Source organism: Toxorhynchites rutilus, chromosome 2, assembly GCF_029784135.1.
Source record: "Toxorhynchites rutilus septentrionalis strain SRP chromosome 2, ASM2978413v1, whole genome shotgun sequence".
In the NCBI taxonomy this organism is placed as follows: Eukaryota; Metazoa; Arthropoda; class Insecta; order Diptera; family Culicidae; genus Toxorhynchites; species Toxorhynchites rutilus.
In genome coordinates, this window is record NC_073745.1 from 123652946 (window position 1) to 123668828 (window position 15883).

The following is a 15883-nucleotide window of genomic DNA, read 5'->3' on the forward strand; positions in this document are numbered from 1 at the left end:
ATTTAATTGGTTATTATTAGTACGATGAAGTATGTGCTCCCGTGGCCGAGTGGTTAGCGTCATAACTAACATGCCGGGTGTTCGGGTTCGATTCCCGTTCTGGTCGGGGAAATTTTTCGTCAAAGAAATTACCTCCGACTTGCACTGTACTGTGATCACGCGTATTCTAGAGCTTGCCACTCAGAATGCATTCAAGGCGTGTTATTTGGCATAGAAATCTCAACTAAGTACTAATAAAAAATGACGCAAGTAATACTACGTTGAGACGGCGAAGTTCCTCTAGGAACGTTAGTGCCATTGAAGAAGAAGAAGAAGTACGATGAAGTAAAAATCGTGGTTTTTGAAAATTTTAATTGAAGGTTCATCAGTATTTGTTTAAAATTATATTGCAGCGGATTTATATAATATAGGAGTTAGATGTCCAAGAACAAATTATAGAGCGTTTAGAGAGCTTCAATTTAATTTATAGAAACAATCGAGTTTTTTATGCATTTTTAGGGATAAAATGAATAACAACAACTTCAAAACCACTAACTTTTATGTTTTCTACTCTCAAAATGTAACTTAAAACTATCAACTTAGATGTTTTATATCTATATACAGCCATTCCATGCGGAACCGATATAGGGGTTCTCAGTTTTGCGAGGAAAGTGGTAATTTTGTTCTTTATCTCAAAACATTAAACCTGTATTTTTTTTATTTTCCAGTAGAGTGACCATTTCCATTTTAGGGTTGTCCGAAAAATCAACTTTTTCCTCTTTTTTCCAAAAATGGTTTTTTCAAAAATTCATAACTTTTGAACTACTAGAACGATTCAGATGATCGACAAATCAAATTGTAGCTTTTATGAAAATACTATACCTGCAGAAAATTTGAATTCTGCTCTCGTAATTATTGATTGTATTCATTTTTTATTGTTTCCATAGTCTCGGGACCAGAGGTGCTATATTTTTTATATTTTTTCTGGAGAGTTGAGGATTTTTCACATAACATATGTCGAACCCAGAGAGATGTTTTTCTTCGTTTTTGAGTTATGATTTTTCAAAGTTAACCGATGGTTCGAAAAATCCATTTTTCCTCTTTTTTACAACACAAAAATTCATAACTTTTGATCTACTGAACCGATTCAGATGATCGACACATAAAATTAAAGCCAATTATATAGTCTTCTTTGAAAAATATTAGCCTTGCGAAAAACATGGATGTTGATTTGCTATGTGGGAGTTTTTGGTTCTTATGATAGACCCCTCCCCCTCTCTAAGGGGGGGCTGCCATACAAATGAAACACAAATTTCTACATTACTCGAGAATTAATCAAGCAAATGAAACCAAATTAGGCATATAACTCAAGAACTAATTAAACACAAATATCTACGCAACTCGAGAATTAATCAAGCAAATGAAACCAAATTTGGCATGTGGAGGTTTTAAGGTGCAATAAATGTTTCACGGTGGTTAGAGATTCCTCCCCCTCTCTATGGGGGGCTACCATACAAATGAAGCATAAATGTCTGCAAATCTCGAGAACTTAGCAAACAGAACCAAGAAGACAGAAATCGTTTGTTAAGTGGTTTGACATTCCTCCCCCTGTAAACGGGTTGGGCTGAATAACTCGAGAACTAGTCAAGCAAATGGAATCAAACTTAGCATATAGAGGTTTTTGGACTCGATAAACGTATCTGTGGTGGTACGATACTCTTCCCCTCTCTCTAAGGGGAGGCTGCCATACAAATGAAACACAAATTTCTGCATAACTCGGGAACTAATAAAGCAAATGGAGCCAAATTTGGGATGTGAGGCATTTAGGGTACGAGTAATGTTTTCAGGATGGTATGATATCCTTCCCTTCTCTGGAAAGGAGAGTGGGTTCCATAAAAATAATACACATATTCCAATCAAACATGACAATTGAACATTTTCGGAAAACTCTGAAGGAAAATGGGAAAATTCGAAAAATTCAATTCGCATGTGTTCTACAATTACGTATTGACAAGCGTTTTTAGTCCATTTGATATTTGCACTATTGATCTTTGTTCGAAAGTCGACATGGATTTTAATGTGACTAAACGCACTCCTATGTCGTCTTCTATTTATATAAATAAAAATGATTGCCGAATGTGTTGATCAGAGCAAAACTCGACAAAGGAATTGTCCGATTTAGGTCTGTATTCATTCTATCATATTTTTTGTATCAAACATTTATTCCATGTAACGGAGAAACATGTTATTGGCAAGTGGATGAAAAATCTTGCCCGAGAATTGTGTCTAAAAATAACATGATATTATAATGTCGAGTTTTGGTGGAAGTACTGAAATTTTATAGTAAAAAAATATTTTAAAGGGTAGATTAGAAGATTAATCAATGAGCAATTCTGCGATTGGACTTATGAACGTGAGCTTAGTAAGAAAACGTGAATGTGATAACGAAAAATAAATTTTGAGCGGGACGACGTTTGCCGGGTTAGCTAGTAAAATATAAAAAATATGAAATATAGAAATAAAATATATATATTTTTTTCTTATTTTTCAAACGGTAGCAATAGAATCGTCTTACGTAGCGTACTTTTTTATGTACTTCAATGGCGATTTGATATATCGATCAACTGAATCGGTTTAGTAGTTAAAAAGTTGTGATTTTTTTTTAAATTGCATTTTCAATTTGATTGTAGTCAAGTGAAAAAAGGCTTTATTGTATCCAAAACTCAAATTAATTTCGTGAAACGCTGTTAATGGCCTAGAAAGCTTAACAATGTTTATTGGCAGCATCCGAAAGAGTATATTCAACTCTACAAAATGTAACATTTGCAAAACTATGTTATTTTTGTATTTGAGTAAATTAAATTTGAAATCATGAGTTTTTAGGTAAAAAAACATCAATAACTTTGAGTAGAGTTAAGATATTAAATAATCTTAATTAAACTATTCGGACGTTAGCTCGTAATGTGAATCGATGCATATTATGAATTATTCTCCATTTGTCAGTAATGAGCATTTATCAGTTGGAAGAATAAATGAAGGGCTTATCATGGGATGTTCTTGGATGGTTTTATTCTATTCTTGGATGGTTTCACTCTATTCTCCCTGAAGATTTGACGTTAATAAACGTTGTTAAACGTGAATAGAGATTTTATTAGACTGATGTTCAGGTTGTTGTTCAATAATTTTTTTTTCTCAATTCACGTTTTTATCGTCTTGGTCTTGCTACTAACTATTTACGCAATTGTGGTTCAGGATATAATGATATCAAGCGTGTTGTTTGGTAATGTAAAAATGCAATTCAACTGGTGAGATCAATTTACTACAGCAGCTACACGAACTTCACAAGAGAGCACACATGGCTATATATCACCTGGCTATAAAGTTATTACAACCCTCTACAAACAATGTTCCGGATGATGTGGCAACGTAGGAGCAAATGTTATTTTTATTCATACTATATTTCTGTAGTTGTAGATTTATTAGACTTAGGTTTATATCTATATATATATCTAACCTATTTAGACTTATGTTCAAAAATGCACTGCTAAATGTTGTCTTATTCTGCATAATTAAATAAATCGAAAAAAAGGGTGGTAATGGATTTAATTGTATTTTGTGCACATAATTGAACATCGATATGAAAAAATGATGTCGAGTTCCTCGTTATCATGTTAGAATGCGATTCCGAATTCTACTTCATCCTATTCGTTTAAAGGTGTAAGTTACTATAATGAACTGTTTTTTCAGCACCTCCATTTGTATGTATCAAAAGTAAAAATTACAGATTTCTGAACAATGAAAAACTCAATCCAAATGCAATTAAAAATAAATTAAAGTCCTACGTCAAACTCCCGTTCTTGCCCCTAGGATCAGACCCATCTACTTTTTTATGCAGTTGCTTACCAAATCTTATTGCATCTTGATGGATGTTGAAATATGTATTAAGGTCGACTTCCTTCAACTGCTTGGACAAGAATATTACGTCTTTAAGTGCTAAACTGTCGACAAGAACAAATATTTACCGACGAATGTACTTACCTCGAAAGAATGATAATTTCCAGCAGCACGGAGATTCAAAACCCGACTCTATATGAAATAGTGAAACCTTATTCGAACACCATATGCAGATTGGGAAAGAAACAATCGGAACACGAACAACAAGCGGAGAATGTTTAAAAGACGTGGATACCAGTAGAAATAGAATAGGCGAAAATAGTAAGGATACAATAATTTGATTTAGTAGTCAAACAAAGATCTATCTTCTTTTTGTGTCCTTTTTTTCGTTTCGAAATGAATGTTATTTTTATTGCTACAAAAAAACGAAAAGAAATTTATTTTTTGCCATATAACATATGTTTTGAAAGTGTTGCGAAATAATAATGCTTTAAAAATTATAATTTTTAAAGTATGTACGAAAAAAATATAGTTAATATAGTGAAGTGACGTTTCCATGGATTCGTGATATCGTCATCGCTTCAATGCTTATTTATATCATTCTATACTCATTGTTTTATTACTTATGCCTAGTTAAATATTTACAATAGTTAGTAATCGACATGTGTGTTGTGAAACACAACAATAGCTTAATGATGGCTTCACATCAATTGACCAAACAAGCGAGCTAGAAAGTTGACACATTGAATTATTTTCATGGATGTATTTTGTACACTTCGCTACTAAATTTTTCGTTTGCATTTCGTCGTCATGTATATACTTTTATCCCAGTATTTAGAGGTTCTCATTTTCTGTATCACCATATTCCCATGAATCGTACATTCTTAGTGAACTCCAGCTGTATCATATTCATATTGTGTTCTGAGTGGAAAGCTCAATTTTGTAGTCTTTCATTCAATCGTTGATGTGAAAAACGAAGAACAACTGAACATCGCTACGAACTACGAAACAGTTGAAACAATACTGAAGGTTCGGAAACTGCACAAATAAAATTTTCGTAATTTCTTGATGCCAAAAGTTGGAATCAAGGAAGCGTTAGCCTCCTTTAGTTCCATCATATGTTTCAATGCTGATAGAACAGTTAAAGGGACACTAAGATCCTGATGTTGCAGCAGTTTCCACTTACCGCAAAAATGACCGTATTCAGCGAGGCGTACTTAAATGCTTGAAACGCCAGATTTATTTTCCACTGTCTCCACTGGCAATTTATTGTGTTATCTCGGAACAATGGTACTAGCGAAGCTGCTGCTCCTGAATATCTTGATGATTACCAGGGCTGATAAGAGGCACATTTAATTCCAACTGGCGATGTCATCGGAAACGCTTAGTTTTAGCACACGAAACGAAAGTGCAGCTGACAGCGTTTGTGATCGTTTGCGAGGCGAAATCAGTTTCATCTTAACGAATTTATGTGAACCCAGTTAGTGGCAAATTGTGTGAGGGAACTTTCTGGCGGACATTATACGTGCTATCCACTTGCTGAGATGATAATCCATTACGATGAACGGATTGCACCGCCGTCTGGGTGATGACCGTTGTTATTATTGTTGTTGGTTCCGTTTGGAACCATTATGATGGTTGTTTCTTGGATGTTCCTGCAAATTAGAAATATTCGCATGATCAGTTCTGGTTGTTTATCTATGAGATGCGATAAGAGGCATGTGGAAATTCCAAGTGTGCGAATTAGTATGATAATTCGAATATAAATATGAATAGTATGATAAATCGTTGCTAAAGCGGGAGTTTTATAATTGGAGTAGTTATATTGGTTTGTATAGGAAAAATGGATTGCTGCTGGGTTGTCACGATGACAAATATGAAAAATGTATCCTGTTGTATTACAATATTCTTGATCTCAAATATTCCGTTGTGGAGTAACTACATTTCGTTACGATCGTTTCTTATTTGACTTTATACGTTGTTATTATTATTTGCACCACAATGAATAGGATGACGTATTCAAATACAAAATCAAATTAAACTTCATATCACACCATTGGCAAATACGTTAGTTTCAATGTTCTGATCACAATATGGCATAATCGTATACATAGGAATATTGATGGTTACATGATCTTTCAAATTTGAATTGGCGACACTAAATCTTATATGTTCTAATACGTTCTGTCCTTACTTGCTTAATTTTAATTGACAAGAACTCGGTCATTGAGAATTTACCATCATCATCATTTTCAACTACGACAACTGTTTTGAAAAATGTTCGGTATCACATCGAAACACCACCCGTGGATCAATCTTGTAACCACTGGATGAATTGAAATCCCGCTTAAAAACAGCTGTAGGTACTTGGAACTTTTCAAGTGCAACTTTGAATTTGTTTCAAAACAGTGATCAATGGAATCGAAAAAACAAATTTTCTAATTAAATCATATGCATGAGATATTAACCCCTTCCCGTATTATTTAACACGTCACACATCAAGTGATTTCACTACTCTTCCAAGCGTTCTAGCGCCGTATGTTATGCAGGTACACAACGAGTGAGACTCGATGTTGTACGGGACAGGGTAAATCATTGAAAGAGCGGTTATTGGTCACTAGATGATGTTGATGGTCACATGGCAACACCTATCCAATTTAGTCAAAGACACGTGCGCCTCAAAGATAACAGGTTAAGTTATATATTTTTGACGTAGGATTACGTCTTTCGGGAACATATTGAGGTACAAATTTAAAATCTAAAATCGAGCACATCGTGAAAATTGTCCAATTTCAAATGCTTATTGCTCAGTCATTTCATGATGGATTGATGAAATTTTTGCGTCAATCGATTTCGGCACTCCGTAACAATTTTTTATATTGAAGAAAATAATATATTTTATGAAACTGACTATCGAACAATTGAAAAATCTCAACCCCTATCCTAACGGAAACACCCACTTCTGATTGGTCGAAATTGACGACACATGCGGTGGGTCCCTAACAGAGACATCCAAACCAAGCTGCCTGGGGGAAATCGGCATTGCAAATACATGAAAGTAGGAGGATTTTTCGTTCCTGCCGAAATGTATTCCCTAACAGAGACATCAAAACCAAGGTGCCCGAGGGAAATCGACATTGCAAATATATGCAAGTCGGGGGTATTTTTACATTGCAAGTAAGGTGTGTGATATGATTAATTCTAGCAAATAAAATCAAATTTGGAAATTAAATGTGGGTTGCTTCGTGAAATTTCGGGCCTGATTCTCGAATACACTACGAATACACTTCAGGGTGGAAACGGAATGAAACGTATTCGCGATGACAACGGTACAGTGTCGACATCTGGATACGAGATTAGTTTCACATGAAGAAAACAAAGTTTTCCACTCATATTAAATACCAGTTTGATACGAAGAAGTTAATTTTCATTAATGATATTTTATTTGAAAAGTGCTCATTCTGCCTGAGAACTCATTATTATCTTCGAAACTTCACTAACTCGTAAAACGTAGTTCAATGGCGTGCCGTTTATTTCGTTTCCACCGTGAAGTGTATTCGAGAATCAGGCCCTTCATATCAATGACCGATCGTATATTGTGCAAAATTTAGCACAAGTGTAAGTGTAAAATTGTATATGGTAGCAGTTAAAAATGAATGATATATGAAACGATTTATTTCAATTTTCATAAATAAAAACCAAGGTATGTTCCCGCTCGAGAACACAGGAGGCATCTGGTCCAAAATCACAGAGGGCGGTTTTTATCATATCTCGTTCCACTTCTGTGTCTTTTATTTGATACGCACCATCCAACGACTGTTTACCATCCTTCTGTCATCATCACTCGGTAAACTCTGGTGGAGTGAACAAACAATACCCAACAACCAAAAAAATGGCCCAAATCATAGTCAAAGAGTTTAACGATGTAATAATTCAAACATCCAAAATCAACAGAAAGCCTAACGGAATCCTACGTCAACTATGCGGTCGTGTCTCGGATACAACCCTCCTTTGACTTTTTTTGTAAACAATGTATGCATATTCACTAGTCGTGTCAAAAGTTATCTTGATTTAAAAACGAGTCTATTTACAAAATCACATAATCGTGTTTGGAATCATTAAATTACCCGAAAAATGGCAAAACGTTCTACATAATAATGGCGAATGAATATACAGGGGTTTCCAACTTTAAATTCCGAAAGTAAATTGAAATAAAACACACTTAGAATTCGAATTTCGATGAAACTTTTATTTCAAATTAAAGTTTGGTTTATGCCATTATATGTGAAATACAACATCATTCAAATGTCCACCTAGGGCTTCCTCGCACACCTTGATCCGGAACAGGTAATTTTCGATGATTTTTCGGCACATATGGGGCGGTATCTCGGTCATAACTTCACGAATGTTGTCTTTCAAATGTTCAAGAGTTTGCGGAGAGTTGGCATAGACACGGTCTTTCGCATAACCCCACAAAAAAAGTCTAGCGGGTTCAAATCGCATGATCTGGACGGCCAATTGGCATCACCAAAACGCGAAATTATGCGTCCCTAAAATTTCGTTCGCAATATGGCCATGTTCGGTCGTGTTGTGTGGCACGTGGCGCCGTCCTGCAGTTGGACTTTATATGGATGTAGGTGCAAGTCCAAATGCAAAATTCGCCACAATGATGTGTTTGACAAGCCCAATTGCTGAGCACGCCGTGGAATCGAAACATTCGGGTCATCCTCCACACTGACAGCAACAGCAGCAATATTTTCGGCCGAACGCACATTACGATGATGCACAGTTTTCACAATATCAGCTACGGATCCAGTTTGTTCGAATTTACGCACTACATTAGCGATTGTGTGCTCTGTAGGCCGTCCATGACGACCAAAATCCGTCCGTAATGCTCGAAAAACATTTGCCGGTTTTTCATCATTTTTATAGTATAATTTAACAAAATTAACACATTGTGCGATGCTAAAACGATCCATATTGTAAAATGGCAGACATTCAACTAACGATATGAAGCTTTGGTTGACAGCTATGTCAAACGGTTGTCAGCGCAGGGCTGTATACTTTCGGAAACCCGAAATGGAAAACCCTGTATGTTTGATGAAAATTAATTTCCAATAAAGAAAACGTTCGTTCATTGATTTTTATGTAGTAGCTGACCCGGCAAACTTTGTCCCGCCCAAAATTTGTTTTTTGATATCAATACCTTCAAACATTCACGATTTCTTACTATGATCAAGTTCATGGGTCCAATCGCAGAACTGTTCATTTATTGATCTTCTATTCGACCCCGTTGAATTTACCTTTTACTTTAAAATACCTAGCATTTCTTTTTTTTCTGTATTATAGTGATTTTCAACACATTTTGGCTGGTTCGTCACTTTTAACTTCCATTTTTGGAAGAATGTCGAGAATAAGAATTGAACTCGTGACCTTGAGCGTGAGAGGTACGGATGTTACCACTACGCCAGATCGCCTCCACTCCTATCATTTCTAACAAAACTCATCATTATAATATCAGACTATTTTCAGACATAATTCTCGTTCAAGATTTTTCAACCACTTGCAAATAACATGTTTCTCCGCTACATGGAATAAATGTTTTATACAGAAAATATTTAAGAATAAAGACAGCCCTAAATCGGACAATTCCTTCCTCGAGTTCTGCTATTATCAATACATCCGGCGATCCTTTTTTTTTTTGGTATAGATAGAAGAAGATATAGGAGTTCATCACATTAAAATCCATTTCATATTCCGAACAAAGATCAATTTTGCTAGCGCAAACATCAAATGGACTAACAGCACTTGTCACTATGAAATGGTAGAATATATGGGAATTTAATTTTCCGAACTTTCCCTTTTTCCTTCAGAGTTTTCCGAAAATTTTCAATTGTCATGTTTGGTTGGAATATCATTGGTTGAAATATTTGTAATATTTTTATGGGACCCCCTCTCCATTCCAGAGGAGGGAGTGGTGTCATACCATTATAGAAACATTTCTCATACCCAAAAACCCTCACATCCCAAATTGTGCTTGATTAGTTCTCGAGTTATGCAGAAGTGTGTGTTTCGTTTGTGTGGCAGCCCTCCTTAGAGAGGGGGGGTGGAGTGTTTTCACCATAGAAACGTTTCGTGTCCCGTAAAACCTTCACATGTTACGTATGGCAAGTTTGTTTTTTCATTTGTATGACAGGCCACCCTTAGAGAGCGGGAGGAGTGTCTTACCACCATAGTAACATTTATTGCATCCTAAAATCTCCACATGCCAAATTTGGCATCGTTTGCCAAAAATGAAAAAAAAATTGATAGAATAAAGACAGACCCCACCCTTCCTCTCCCCTTAGAGAGGGGGGAGGAGTGCCTATTCACCATAGAAAAGTTTCGTGACCCCTAATATCTTCACATGCCAAATTTGGCTCCATTTGCTTGATTAGTTTTCGAATTATGCAGAAATTTGTTTTTCATTTGTATGGCAGCTCCCCCTCAGAGAGAGGGGTGGAGTGTCTTACCACTGTAAAAACATTTATTGCCCCCTAAAACCCCCATATGCCTAATTTGGTTTCATTTGCTCGATTAATTCTCGAGTAATACAGAAATTTGTGATTCATTTGTATGGCAGCCCCCCCCCCCTTATTTATTGCACCCTAAAATTTCAATATGCTTAATTTGGTTTCATTTGCTTTATTAATTCTCGTGTAATGCAGAAATTTGTGTTTCATTCGTATGGCAGCTTCCCCTAAGAGAGGGGGGAGGAGTATCTAACCACTGTAAGAACATTTATTACACCCTAAAACATCCACATGCCAAATTTGGTTTCATTTGCTTGATTAATTCTCGAGTAATGCAGAAATTTGTGTTTCATATGTACGGAACTAAATTTGGCATGTGGAGATTTTATGGGGAAGAAACATTTCTAAGGTGGTTCGACACTCCATCCCCTCTCTGTGGGTGGGCTGCCATACAGATGAAAAACGAATTTCTGCATAACTCGAAAACTAATCAAGCAAATGGAGCCAAATTTGGCATGTGAAGATTTAAGGGGTCACGAAACGTTTCTATGGTGAATAGACACTCCTCCCCCCTCTCTAAGGGGAGAGGAGGGGTGGGGTCTGTCTTTATTCTATCATATTTTCTGAATCAAAACCTTATTTCATGTAACGGAGAAGCATGTTATTTGCAAGCGGTTGAAAAATCTTGAACGAGAATTGAAAATAGTCTGAAAATAATCTGATATTATAATGATGAGTTTTGGTAGAAGTACTAGGAATTTTTAGCGAAAGGTAAATTCAACGGGGTCGATTAGAAGATCAATCAATGAGCAGTTCTGCGATTGGACCCATGAACTTGCGCTTAGTAAGAAAACGTGAATGTTTGAAGGCCAAAAAACAAATTTTGAGCGGGACGAAGTTTGCCGGGTCAGCTAGTATCAAATAAAAAATTTTGGTGATTTTTTTGAACCCCTATTTGGTTTAACATAGGGTCTGTGGTGAAAAGCGTACTTTTTCGTTCATTTCATGCTATCCTTTAAAGCTTCGAGATAAAAATTTGAAAAAAAATACTGAATGCTACTTATTTCGGTGAATCAAGAAAAACTATAAACAAAATCTTTACCTTTATCTTTAATTATTGAAAACTTAAGTACCAAAAAAATATTTAAATTTTGGATTTAGAGATTCAGTACTACTCTAATTCATATTTAGATGTGTTCCTACGGCTTTTCTAGATGTGTAATTTTTTTAGATTTTTTTCAGTGTTGCGTGGCACAGAAAAAATATTTTTTTATATTTACAAAGGGTCTGGCTGGTTAAGGAAGGAAATAGTGCCCCCAAACCAAATCAGAAGCTTTTTGAAAAATATTGTATAGCATACTAAATAAAAAAATTGGCAGTTGTACCATATATTCGAGTTCTTATATGGTACGCCATAATATCTAAGGTGAAAAATGCACCTTTTGGTTTTTTTCTCGCCATTCTCAATAGCTTTGAGACAAGAATAAGAAGAAAAAAAATACTGAAAGTACATCTTACTAAGGTGTATCGAGAAATATATTCTAACAATTTTTTCATCAAAAAATCTAATAATAAAAAAAAATTGAATACGCGGTGCAAACAAAATGTATATTTTCTGGTATTTCGAAATTTAGAAAAAAAAAATAACTTTGAGACCCACTTCTGCTCTAATTTTTATTTAAATGCGTTCGTATGTGCCTTTTTTTACATGTGGCGTGATTATTTCCTGAATTTTCAAGAGCATTGCGAGACACAAACATAATTTTTTTCATTGTCTGTATTATTATTTTTATTTTCTTGAAATTGATTATTTTATTGTATTCGTGGTTTTCAATTGTAAGATTAAAATAAATAAATTATAATAATTTGGATTTTTTAAAAGTATTCTTCTCATTAATCCGAATGATCTTTCCACAAGGACTTTATTTTTTTCTCACAGAGCTCTATCGTACTGCTGACTCCTATGAATTTGGTAAACCATCTAAATCTAATATAAACATGATCTCATATATTTTAAGATACGAGAAAAAAAATTCTTGTACAGCACAATGCTCTAAATATACCGAGAAAATTTAGATATACAAAAAACTAAATTTAAATATATATTAGAGCAGTACTGGGTCTCTAAATTCAAAATAAATTAAAAATGCCCAGAGGCCAAAAAAACTTTTTTTTCGCGCAATCCTCTTAAAAATTCAAGAAAAAATTACGCTACATGTGGAAAAAACAAAACATACGAACGCATTTAAATAAGAATTAGAGCAACAGTAATTTTTTTTCGAAATTTCGAAATGCCTGAAAATATATATAATTTTTTTGTGCCGTGAAAAACATTCTAAAAAACGCATATATCTAAAATAGACGTAGGAAGAAATTTGAATACAAACAAGAGTAGTACTGAATCGCAAAATCAAAAATAAATAAAATTTAATTTAAAATTAAAATAAACATTAATTTAATTTTTTTAGTATTTGATTTCTTGGTGAAAAAATTGTTTGAAAATATTGATCGATACTCCTTAGTAAGATGTACTTTAAATTTTTTTTTTTCATATTCTTGTCTCAAAGCTATTGAGAATGGCGTGAAAAAACCGAAAAGGTGCATTTTTCACCATAGATCCTATGGTGTACCATATAAGAACACAAATATATGGTACTACTGCCAAAATGTTTTATTCAGTACCCTATACAATATTTTCCATACAGCTGATGATTTGGTTTGGAGGCATTTTTTACTCATTACCCAGCCAGTCCCTTGGGAAATATAAAAACAATATTTTTTGTACCGCGCAACACTGAAAAAAAAACAGAAAAAAACATACATATCTAGAAAAGCCGTAGGAACACATTTAAATATGAATTGGATTAGAACTGAATCTCTAAATCCAAGAAAAAATTTTTAGTACTTCAATTTTTGATGATTTTTTTTTTGATAATTTTTCTCGATACACCTTAGTGAGATTCAGTATTTTTTTTCAAATTTTTCAGCTGGTGATCTGGTTTGGGGGCACTTTTTTTTCAATTCATTTATTTGTAAGGCTCAATCGCATAAGCTGTGCGGAGCCGTCAATTCAAGATTTGTTTGTATAAAATTTCAACTTAAATCTATGATTAGTAGGTTTCGACCGATTACTCGCGGTTTACTCGAGGTTATAGGGGCAACAATTTTTGTGGGACGGGTCAGGTTGAGGATATGGATATGAGGTATCATTGTCTCAACCGAGGGTTGCCGCACGCACTGTAGCATTGTACATAATGACCAGGGATAGCATCTGGTGTTCGACTAGATGTCGAGGGTGGGAGACGATGAAATGAGTGGGGAGCACTTTTTACTTCTGCAACATTATGCCTGCAACAGAGCCAGTTCGCTTTGTTTTTGTTTATATAATACTTGTTTCTTGATATGTTTGAAAATAAATATTATCTATAACATAAATCGTCCTGCTCAAACCTTTGTAGGGGTATGAGGTGGGCCATCATCATCATCATCATCTCACCCGACCAGGCCCTCTGTTTTTGCGTGTTTTCTCCATCGATGCACTCGGTTTTGACAGATGGTTGTTCACATCTAACACAAACATATTTTCGTAGCTGTTCAGTCAACTTTTCGTGCGTAGTGATGTGTTTCTGACGCAGAGGAAGCTTTCGGAAAATGGGTGGGAAGTAAATCTCAACATAGGTCCGAAATATGATTGTGCGTGACCTGCAGCGTAAGAAGTCTCAACGAAACATTGCTGAGAAGTGTGGGATAAGCCGTGGTGTGGTCCACGGTCGATCGACCGGGAAGAGGACCGAAACGTGAGACTGATGCATGAACGGATACGATAATCAACCGGGAAGTAAAGAAAACCCCACGACCATTCGGGATATTAAAAAAATTTTGGATTCAACCTTTCCAAACGCACAATTCAACGACGACGGGAGTAAAAGAGCTACTTCGCCGATAAGCGACCGATGATCGGCAACAGTTCTGGAAGCGCGTTATTTGGTCGGACGAGTCCAAGTTCCAGCTGTTTAACAAGAAATAGTGACTTCGAGTGTGGCGAAAGACAGACGTGGACCTCCAGGACCGGCATCTACAACCGACTATGAAGCACTATGACTGCCCATGGTTACATCGACATTTTGTGCGATAGCCTGGAAGAATCCATGCTGAAAATGAGGCTGGAGGATAACAACACCTTCCATGACCCGAAGCATTATGCAAAGAAAACAGCAGAATTCTTCCGATCGACCCGGATCAAACCAATGGTGTGGCCTCCCCAGAGCCTCGACATGAATCCTGTTGAGAATTTGTGGGCGATGGACAAAAATGGACGTTACGAACAAGCAAATCTATTCTGCTGCGTTGAAGAAGGCTTGGGACGAGCTGGACCCCAACACCTCCGGAGCTTCGTGGAGCGTATCCCAATGCGTTGTCAGTTGGTTATCGAGGCCAACGGGGGTAATATTGACTACTAATGTTTTGTTTTTATTTGTTTCTATATATTTTTTTAATAAACCATGAAGTGGATTTTTTATATCATACCCTAAATCAATTTGGGAACAAAAGTCATTTTTCTTTTTCTAGAAAACAAATCAACGATACTACTAATCTAACTTACTCTACTACTAGCTACTAATTACCTACTTTTACAAAGTATTGACTGGAATACAGAAAAGTTTGAAAAAAAAATTAATATTGAGACACTTTGGTTTCAAATGGCGGTGGTTTTTTTGCGCAATCAGTGTAAATCAAACTATATACCTGTGTTATTTTAACTGTAACCACTGTCCCTCTGTTTTGTTTCGTTCGCATTTTCAGATTGTCATTTAATCCCATTATGTGAGCGGTCTGTCAGAATGCCACGGGCTTGAAGAGATTGAATATCACCCGATAAACTTGCATACTGTATACTTGCCTTTTTTATAAAAGCCATCACTTTTTGTGTGACATTATTTACACACCAGTACATTACTGAGAAACGCAGGAATAATTTCGCAATCCGAAAAAAATCATCTGCGTTTGCGGTTATGTAATCCTGACAACGGCCAGCTTTGTGCTGTATTGAATTTGACACAGCTGTTCGAATAAAATAACAATATTCGAAAGAATGATTGAAATGATTACCAAATGGATCAAAACAAATTATTCGGTAAAGGACATTTGACTGTATTTTCGATCATTGCCAAAAGCTACTATAAAAGCTCTAAACTTGTAACGTTAGTCTATTATTTCGTATGAAATGTACCAAATTCTAAGACAAAGACAAAACAACATGCAGGAGGATTTAAACAACATTCGTAACCTGCAGCTGGCATGTTTCCAATGGTTTGACAAGACGCATACGCTAGCTTGGGGTTCCTTCCGGTGTGTGACTTTGAAGTAAAAGAAAAACAGATAACGTAGGCGAAAACGTCGCTCTCGTTTCCCCGGATGTGGGCAGCAACCGAAAATACTCATTATGCTCCGAGAGCATGTGGGAGGACCCAAATTATGAATAGCATCGGGCTTGTAAG

At 35.7% G+C, this 15883-nt stretch overlaps 1 protein-coding gene across 1 annotated transcript in view; it reads right to left on the bottom strand.

The window, feature by feature from the left end:
- Positions 1-4505: 4505 nt before the first annotated feature.
- LOC129765068 (neuropeptide CCHamide-1 receptor-like) overlaps positions 4506-15883 on the bottom strand; it is a 143518-nt gene continuing 132140 nt past the window's right edge. Inside the window, exon 9 of the mRNA XM_055764906.1 lies at positions 4506-5528. Coding sequence (XP_055620881.1) covers positions 5429-5528 — 100 coding nt within the window. The 3' untranslated portion in view covers positions 4506-5428. The remainder of the gene's footprint in view (positions 5529-15883) is intronic.